At 41.2% G+C, this 10,393-nt stretch overlaps 1 protein-coding gene across 1 annotated transcript in view; it reads left to right on the top strand.

Moving 5' to 3' along the window:
* The window catches only part of LOC135240344 (uncharacterized), a 39,143-nt gene extending 28,938 nt beyond the window's left edge, over positions 1-10,205 (top strand). The window contains exons 8-10 of the mRNA XM_064309708.1: positions 6,160-6,492; positions 6,942-7,238; positions 8,369-10,205. Coding sequence (XP_064165778.1) covers positions 6,160-6,492; positions 6,942-7,238; positions 8,369-8,514 — 776 coding nt within the window. The 3' untranslated portion in view covers positions 8,515-10,205. The remainder of the gene's footprint in view (positions 1-6,159; positions 6,493-6,941; positions 7,239-8,368) is intronic.
* The last annotated feature ends 188 nt before the right edge of the window (positions 10,206-10,393 follow it).

The following is a 10,393-nucleotide window of genomic DNA, read 5'->3' as shown; positions in this document are numbered from 1 at the left end:
TTACATAACCCAGTGTGCGTTCCAGTGACAAAATCATAGGTTACACTCAGACAGGCGAAAAACGGTTTGATTCCTTTCAACTGTTCATCAATAGGCTACTATGCCCTACTGCAGATTTAAGCGCTGCATATTGCTATTTGTTTTAGTTTCAACCATGAATTTGAATGACAATGTTCAGCTTTTAGCTTGCTCAAAAACAGAGGCAAGAAACAAGAAGGATTTTCGGAGAGTCATGCGCCTTGTCATAAGACTGGGCTTATGGCAGTTGCGGACATAGACAATTAGGAAGTGATTAGATAAATTAAATTTCATCAAAATCCACAAAGGGGTTCTATGGGTTACACTCAGACACAGACTTCCTGCAGTATGAGGCTGGGGAGATCTTCTTTGGGGTTTCTTTTGTGTGGTTTATGTTTTGTTGGTTTTTGTGAAGACTCTTATTTTGTGAACTTTGTGGATTTTTGTTTGTTTTAGCTTGTGTTTTAGATTAATAAATGTCTGAGTTTGTGTTTTTAGATCAGTTTCTGTCATGTTTTTTGGTGATTTGGACTTTGTTTGTTTCGGCCCTTCGAGCCGAACGTAACATTTGCCCTTGCAAATTTACATGTCAGTGTGCATTCCCTGCAGTGACTCTCCGTCAAAGCAGAAGTACAGATCCAAGCCTTCCTCTGTTCAGCACTGTAGGGTACTAACGTGAGCAAGTGATCTATTCTGCTCTTCATGTACTTGCTGTTATTATGATTCCGGATGCATTTTATTGAGTTATTACTTCAGACCTTTTAGCTAATGAATAAACTTTTTTGTATTTTAAATAGCCATATAGTAATTTTTGTATTTTAAATAGCCATTCGGTCATTTTTGTATTTTAAATGGCCTAGTTCGTAAAAATAGGTTTTTCGAAAAATTCAAAATGGTGGAAAATCCAATATGGTGGACTTTAACGGCAATGGTTGCATTGGAATCGAAATGATGACCCAAGTATTCAGGGGAAAAAACCTTAAAACCTTAGGACAAACGGTTCAAAAGTTATAAGCAAAAATGTACCTTGAAATTTGGCCTGTTAGTGACGCTACAGAGATGGATGGATTGACCCCAAATTTGATGCCTGGATACATTGGACTGTCCTTTATCAATGTGCCAAATTTCATCAAAATTCACCAAGGGGTTCTATGGGCTGCCATAGACTCCCATTGCGGAAAGTATAATAATACTAACAGTTACAATAGGTGCCCTGCACCTTCGGTGCTTGGCCCCTAATAATAATAATAATAATAATACTACAATAGGTGCCCTGCACCTTCGGTGCTTGGCCCCTAATCATTTATCCATCTTATGTAACTCTTACATTACATTCATTTGGCAGATGCTTTTATCCAAAGCGACATACAAAAGTGCATTTCATGGTCGTAGACAACTGCTGAACACGGGTTCAGTAAGGTACAATACTTATTTTGTACAGCTATTTCTATCCGAGAACAATGAACACTATTCTGGCCTAACATCTGCAAAGCCAACTAGGCAGAAGAATAAGCTACAGTATTAGGACAAATACAAATTACCAAGAAGTGCAGGGATGGGGCAACATGTAACAAGTGACAGGAAAAAGGGTTTTTTTTTTTATTATTATAAAAGAGTGAAATATACAGCGTGGTGGTGGTTAGTCTAGGTATAGTCTGAAGAGATGAGTCTTCAGGCCACGGCGGAAGATGGGTAGTGAGGGGGAGGTTCGGAGAGGGACGGGGAGTTCGTTCCACCACTGGGGAGCTAGGGTGGAGAAGCTCTGTGATCCCTTTGGGCGGGTGGGAGGGGTTACAAGGCGCCCTGCTGCCGCAGAGCGGAGTGGTCAAGCAGGCACATAGAATTGAGTCATGTCCTGCAAGTAGATGGGGGCTGTCCTGTTGGCAGCAGTGTAGGCAAGGGTCAGGGCTTTGAACCGGATCCTGGCAGCGACCGGTAACCAGTGAAGTGATCGCAGCAGAGGAGTCACGTGGGAGAATTTGGGGAGGTTGTAGATGAGTCGGGCAGCGGCATTCTGAATCATCTGTAGTGGCTGTATGGCACAAGCTGGCAGGCTTGCAAGGAGAGAGTTGCAGTAATCAAGGCGAGAGGTCACCGTAGCCTGGACGAGCAGCTGGGTGGAGTGCGTCGTCAGGTATGGTCGAATCCTCCTGATGTTGTACAGGAGGAATCTGCAGGACCGTGATGTTGCCTTGATGTGCTCCTTGAGGTCCAGTTGGTCATCCAGGACCACCCCCAAGCTCTTGGCAGAGTGAGAGGCAGTCACTGTGGTGCCATCAACCGTGATTGAGAGTTCACGAAGCAAGGAGGTCTTGCACGGGAAGAAGAGCAGCTCAGTTTTGTTGAGGTTGAGCTTCAGATGGTGGCTGGCCATCCAGGTGGAGATGTCAGCCAGGCAGAAGGAGATCTTGTCATTGACCTGTGTGGCCGAGGGGGGGAAAGAAAAGAAGAGTTGTGTGTCATCTGCATAACAATGATAGGAAAAGCCATGTGAATTAATGACTGAACCAAGAGATCTGGTGTATAAGGAAAACAGCAGAGGACCCAGTACAGATCCCTGCGGCACTCCCGTAACAAGGGGATGAGAAGCAGAGGCAGACCCCTTCCAGGTGACCTGGTAGGTCCTATCTGCAAGATAGGAAGCGAACCAAGACAGGGCAGTCCCGGCAATTCCCATCCCAGCCAAGGTGGAGAGGAGTATTTTATGGTTGACCGTGTCAGAAGCTGCAGACAGGTCAAGAAGGATCAGGACAGAGGAGAGGCGTGAGGCTCTTGCAGTGGCAAGTGCCTCCGTCACAGCTAGGAATGCAGTCTCCGTTGAGTGCCCGGATCGGAAGCCAGACTGGTGAGGTTCTAGCAGGTTGTTCTGATGGAGAAAAGAGGTTAATTGTTTAAGAACTGCTCGTTCAAGGGCAATCCCCAGCAATCACTGGCTCAACCAGCCAGGCAAACAAACGAAAACCCACCACTTACCACACTAAACCGAAATCAAACACAATTGCAAAATAAATAACACTAAACCATACAGTAATTACAGGAAAAAAGGTGAAAAACTTTGCACTTTCAGCACGCTCTCAAAATCACACCCTCACCATCAACACAAACTCCCAGCATGCAGCAGAGAGAGAGGAAGAAAGGGAGGGAGTATGTGTGCGTGTGAGAGAGAGAGAGTGAGGCCGTGCACGTGTGTAGAGATAGAGAGTGTGTGTAAGAAAGGGAGGATGTGGGTTTGTGAGAGAGAGAGTGGGTGTATGAGAGAGAGAAAAGGGGAGGAGGACAGCAATTGAAGTAAGAAAGAAACAGAAAGAGACAGAAGGAGCCACGGCGCAGAATGGACGTCTGATTTAGTGAAGGGAGTTTAAATTAAGGAATTTTCACGTAATACTATAATAAATAGTTTTTAGTCAGATGTCTCAGTAGCGATTCCCAGCCGGAAATGAGATTTGCAAGCTTTTGCCTCCTGTTGGGTGAGTAAACTAAACACATGCATTTCGCACTAATGAAAGTATTTGGTTTCAAAAAGTTTAAAGTTAATGTCGTTTAAGGTTAACCTCTTAAGGCACAAGCCAAATTTTGCCAATCCTTGCCCATTTAGGGGGTACCCTATTTAAAGCTTTATAACTCCAGACGTGAACACCACAGAGACTTGAAAAATGGCTTAAATGAAGCAAGACATTTGTACAATTTACAATACTAACACAGATTAGTTTATATTCATAATTTTAGAAGAAATAAAGTGCCACAAATGCAATTGTTTTGACAAAAAATCCAAAATAAATTTGCACTTTTTAAGTTCGCAATGAAATACTGCGAGATTGAATATATGCAGGAGGTTAAATTATACATGTGCTAGGTCAAAAACTTCTTGACCACAAGTTCATAAAATCTAAGGGTGGATATGTAGAACTACTATAGATGTATGAAGCAAAAACTAAGCAGTGTACCCAGCATCTCCAAATCTATCCAAAATGTCTAAATTATGCATTGCTGTAAATCATAACATATCCATGTATTTCACTACAAATCAACTGTTTTGACTCAAGAAAATCACTGTTGCATAATTTTCAAATGGGAATTACAAGCTATCAGTCAGTACAGTGGTCTAAAATAGCCAGGTGTCCAGAAACATATCCAAAATCTCTCCAAAATTGAATAAAATGTTTTTTGTCCATTATAAAGCATATAAATGAGCCCCTTATGAGGGTTTAAGATGAAACATTGCTATCAGATTAAAAAAATAATGCAAAAACATTGTCACACAATGCGGTACAGTACCTAAATGTGTAATAATTAACTCGTGTGTATTTCTATACTCTGTACTCTCGTATGTTTTATTGTATGGGGATGAGACAACATAAAAACAATTTTCACCCGTCCACCACGTTTTGGCAATGTTCCAGCTCTGACGTCATCACTGTTGCATGCTTCACAAAAACTATTACACTTCCGTCTAAGGCTTACATTACAGTGTGAAATATTTACATTATATAACACCACTAACCTATTTAAAAATACTCAATTTCAAAAAGAACGTATATAACCAAAATATTTTGAACGATAATACTTACATAGCAATGGTGAAATCTCCTCTATGTTCAGTAGATAGAGACAGAGAGACAGTATCAATTATATTGTTCTATTTGCTTCTGTTTTTCTCCAGAAAACGATGTCAGCTAGGTCTATCAGCAAACATATGGCTTAGCTATGTTCAGAAGTCCTCAATAATAATAGTATTTTCCAAGAAATTACGAAATATCCTTGAACATGTTTCGTTAGGTGCATCGTATTTGTCTGCTAACAGAGTTTGATTGCGTAAGTGAATGCTATGCTAAGAATATTTTCTGTTACGCTGACCTATAAAACGCTATTCCGAAAGCAGAATTAGACATGTTATACATCGTTAGAAAGCTTATACTCTCGCCTACCGAATAAATGAATTGTAAATCTAGTCAGACTGTACTAAAAAGGGCGACAACGCCGTAAACAACAGGTGTGGTGTTACGCACAGCTATTTTGGAAGATACCCAGGCGTCACAGATGCGCCTATATTTCCCAAACGGATTGTCCAAGACAATATATGACCACGCAGTCTCAAAAGGGACATCTCTACACGTAAAACCAACAGTAAGGTTTTATATTTATTCAATATTTAGTCCCAGTAGCACCGAATGTTTGAGTTTAGTAATTTAGGCACGCGGGCGTGCCCACCACTAGGGGCTGTGCGCTAAGAGGTTAAGTAGATAAGTGAAATTTCAAAACCGGCTCTAGAAAATATGAAAGTTTGTATACGTATTTCTCTCTAAATGTAAAAGTTCAGGATAATCTGACACTTTTTCCTGGCAGTTGGGTTCCTGGTCTACATACTACCCCATTTCTGTGAAATTTCACTGTAGCATTTTCTAATAATCCTTACTCAGTCTTTCCTTGTAATCCATTAGAGGCCAATTGAAAAAAATGATTATTTGGATTGAAATATCTCTCCAAAATTAAACGTTCACTTTTATTATATATATATATATATTATATATATTGAATGTTAGGCATGTAGGGTCTCTGACCCCCGATATGGTGTCCTGTGCCATCTGGTTTGTCTCTTCTGAGGAGCTGAGACCCATAGATTGTCAGCCTAGATTAGGGTATCAGTGGAATTTCTAATTGCCCGGCCACATTCTTATTTACTGTTTCCCTCTCTAAGGCCAAAATCTAAACACTACATATCCTACACATATGTATATGTGTGTGTGTTTTGTGTTTACTCTTAGTTTCTTTGTCTAATATTACATTTTGTCTAATAATCTGAAACCATTCAGTGTGGCAAATATTCAATAATAAAAGAAATCAAGAAGGGGGCAAACAAAGTTGTTACACTTTTTTACAGCATTGTATGTGCTTGTGTGTGTGTATAAATAAATAAATAAAAACTTCATGCTTCACTGCCATATTTGTGGACAAAAATTTAGATTGAAATGATTTAAACTATAAATTATTAATTCTTATGCGTGAATGGCCCAGTCCTGAGAGATTTCTGTCTTATGCGTGAATGGCCCAGTCCTGTGAGATTTCCCTCTTATGTATGAAAGGCCAAGCCCTGTGACATTTCTCTCTCTTATGCTGACTGAACATCCAACTTCCCTCTCCTAGCCCAGCTGGCAGCATCTCCAGTCTACTCTGACCGCATGTTTGTGAGCCTCGGCCATTCCCTCACTCTTCCGTGCCATGGAGCCCCCAGCAGGGATGTAGATTGGTTGTTTCAGCCATATGATCGTACTGACTGGGTGCTTGTGGTCGAAATCCACACACAAGGCTTTTCCTCTGGAAATGGCTTCCAGGGACGGGTGGAATCCTTCCACCTAACAGAGCCGGGAAACTACAGCCTCACCCTCAGTCCCGTGGTGTACAGTGACCTCGGCATTTACAAATGCCAGTACTACAATGATGAGATCGTTCTTTCAGATGTGAAACTAGAAATTATAGGTCAGTGCATGCTGCCGTTTTTCCGACAGATTGAATGAATGTTTTTAGTGCTTGTGGATTTGATAGCCCTAAAAGCTGTTTTTTGACAAAGGATATTACTATTATTATTCTTACGATTGTTTTTGGGGGGACAGGATCATTCCAGTCTGTATAAAACCCACAAGCCTTGGGTGGTATGCAGTGGATAGCATATGCTGCATCAGGGCCTTCATCTACCCCAAGCAACATGGTTGAGCTGTTAATTCCTGTATGCCAGGAATGCTTTGTAAATCTCTGTCTGCCTGTCTCTCTCTCTCAGTCCCATCAAATGTTTCCATAGCATAATTAAAAAAAAAAAATCTTTTTACATGATCAAGTTGACTGCTGTTGATAATGTGTCCATATCCCCTGTAAATATGCATGAAAATCTAAAATATGCAAATATGTAAATTAATTCCCTGTCCTCACAGACCACCCACCCCAGACCCTCACAGTGAAGGCCGGTGGTTTGCTCTCCATACCGCTCTATACCGCAGACCCAGTGAGGGTAACATTCAGTGCAGGCCTTGGTTCAGATGAGGTGCTGATGCTCGATGCAAATAAAGGCCCAGCCAGGTATGGGGAGCGTTGTGCTCAGAGATGTGAGCTTCTGGCCCAGAACTACACCCTTTTGCTGAGGAGTGTGACACTGGAGGATGCCGGAGTCTACAAGGTGACCGATCCTGAGACCAAGAAGACCATCAGCTCTGTCTCTGTGCACGTCTCAGGTACGGTCCTCCTCTTCAGCTCTTTGTATTTGTGCAGATGCAGGGCTCAGCATCTTATTGGTCCACTCTGTTATTCCTCTTGGCTGAGTTATGGCTGCTGCAATCTATTGGGAAAATAATGGAAATAATAATATTAATATAAAATGTTGTAGGCTTACAACGTTACTTCAGTACCTACTACTAATGTGCTACTACACTTAGGCTGCATTCACAGATCAGGCAATTCGGCACCTTGACACAGGGTTGTGCGGTGGTGTGGGCGTGTCACTACATGGCCCATGTTATGTTGTAAACTTTAACCCCCCCCCCCCCCCCATTTCCTGTCCGCTAACTCAAAAAGAAAAAAAAATGGACACAAACGCAGAGTATCTTTTCAGCATAGACTGCCAGCCAGACAAAGTCATCGAAGCTGGCTACACAAAATAAACCAAGTGAGGACACCACTGGGAGAGTATCATCGTTTGGTTTATGAACTCCTTAGCTAGGTACAATAAACTAACATACAAGAACTGCTGAATAGTGAATCTTTTATACAGCTTAATTCCGACGTCTGGAATTGATATTTAGCTGGTAATTATTGTTTTGGTACTCGTCCCATAACCCGGTACTGTCAAATCACGATGACTGAATCGTGAAATGAATCGCGTCAGTGATTCATCTGACAGTTGCTCGGTAAACAGCGGACTCCTACATGGTAATTTAAACAACTTACGTGATTGGCCACTGCAGCGTGATGTCAGGTTGCGTTCCGGCAAAAGTTTATACTGGTTCAACTTTCTTGCCGCAGGCCGCTGTGTTTTTTTTTCGGCACCCCATGCGGTCCCCACTGCCACAGCCTAAACGCACTACCCCCATTCAAATGAATGGGAAGACTGACGTTTTTTCCGCATTGCCTGATCTGGTGTGAATGCAGCCTTAGTCAGACTGCTAACTTGGCATCAGCTCTGCTTGTTGTATGAACCTTTATGGAGGCACTTTTTGTAAGTCCCTCTGGATGTTTGATAAATGTATTGTTGTTATTATCATTGTTGTTGTTATTAATATTATTATTGTTTTCTTCCTTCCTGATTATTACCAGCTCTTCTCTATTTCTCCAAAATGAGTCCCTCTTTCTCCATGTTCTCTCTTAGCCTCTGCGGGACGCTCTGCTGGAGCAGTGGCTGGGATAGTGGTGGGAGTGATGGTGTTGCTGCTGGCTCTGGCTGGCAGTGCCTTTGCAGTCTGGAACTTCTTCATGAAGAGAGCAAACCCTGAAAAGGAAATTAGTTTCTCTTAAGGTTCCAACAGGAGAGCAGCATGCGTTCTGTTTCCTGACAGCCCTGAACCCCCTCTCTCTGTGTCCTGCAGGGCAGTTGTAAGTTCTTTCTCTGCAGCCCTCTCTCTGAGGGCTCAAGTGCTTTATTTTTGTATAAGCCCCCAAATGAACCTGTGTCTGTTACTTTCAATATTCCAGCACTAACAAGGCCGCTCCATTCACACCAGCGAATGGAGGAAAGTCAAATTGAATAATTAGCAAATACAATTCAAATATCCAACAGGTGTGAAAAACTCAAAGTGAGTGCAGGCTATTAGAATATTACAGTATTATAGTTCCCTAGCCTGTACGTCTTAAAAATAATTCTTCATCTTCTCGTAACCTGAACCTAAAGTAACCATGTTTGGTATGGGTATAGTTTAATACTCACAACAAAGGTTGGGGTACAAAGTATATCCACCTTTCTTGCATTGCTAAATAATTATCCAACTAGATCAAAATTTAATAAATATTTACCAATGTTACTGAAGCCCGCCGCACAATGGGAGAGGCGGATGTGATATGAAGATGTGCCCTCCGAACAGCCAATGACAGCTCAGACCGCGCTCTCCCGGTCAAGTTTTTAAGTCAATGACCATGGAGGCCACCCTTCTTCTTTTTCAAATTTTTCCTTTTACCTCCGTACCCGACCCGTGGCACACGTTGATTTTTAGGAAGCTACCTAGCCTCTGTCCCGGTGCGGTGTTGCCAATCAAACTGGCCTGTCCCAAGCTGCATTTTCCAGCTTTGAATTTACCGCATGCTGCCTCAGCTGGGTCTCAGGGATCACTTTCTCCTCCCAATTCCCTCTAATTTTAAGTGTTGAAGTTGATAAAGGGTGATCTCCAGTTATTCTGTGCGTAATACCACACGTGTTGTTTACGGCATTGTCGCCCTTTTTAGTACAGTCTGACTTGATTGACAATTTATTTATTCAGTAGGCGAGAGTATAAGCTTTCTAACGATGTATAATGTCTATTTTGCTTTTGGAATAGCGTTTTTTAGGTCAGCGTAACCGAACATTTTCTTATCATCGCATTCACTTACGCATTCACTCTGAGGTACTGGCACTGGATAGCAGTAAAAGACGCTGAACCTAATGAAACGTTGTCAACGATTTCTCGTAATTTCTTGGAAAATACTATTATTATTGAAATACTATTATTATTATTCTGCGCATAGCTAAGCCATATATTTGCTGATAGACCTATCTGACATTGTTTTCTGGAGCAGAACAGAAGCAGATAGAACGGTCATTGATTTAGCCTACTGTCTCTGTCTCTATCTACTGAACACAGATAAAATGTCATCATTGCTATGTAAGTATTACTGCTCAAAAAAAAATATTTCGGTTATATACGTTATTTTTGAAATTGAGTGTCTTTAAATAGGTCAGTGGTATTATATAATGTGGATATTTCATACTGCAATGTAAGCGTTAGTTAGTAGTGAAAAGTTTCCAAGAAAAGAGCTAGCCTACAGTCCAGAACATGTGTTGACATTCTTACAGACATTTGATTCCAAATACAACAATAGACACAATTGTCTCTTACACGCTAAACATGTTGCACATTGCTTCATATGCAGACCTAACCTTTTTACTTTGATAATGGGTTTAATAGAAACTTGGATTTATTTTGGCATTGCACTACTGTGTTAAATAATAAGACTTCTTTTTTATTTATTTTTATCGTGTTGGAGTTGCCATTTAAAACTGACAGTTTTGCACTTTAATATGTAAATATTAATACAATTTGTTTTGTGCTGCATTATACGTTTTGTTTGTTTTAGTTTGTGTTTTAGTTTAATAAAAGTCTGGGTTTGTGTTTTTAGATCAGTTTCTGTCTTGTTTTTCGGTTAT

Source organism: Anguilla rostrata, chromosome 15 (assembly GCF_018555375.3).
Source record: "Anguilla rostrata isolate EN2019 chromosome 15, ASM1855537v3, whole genome shotgun sequence".
Taxonomy (NCBI): domain Eukaryota; kingdom Metazoa; phylum Chordata; class Actinopteri; order Anguilliformes; family Anguillidae; genus Anguilla; species Anguilla rostrata.
This window is presented reverse-complemented; position numbering and strand designations above follow the sequence as displayed.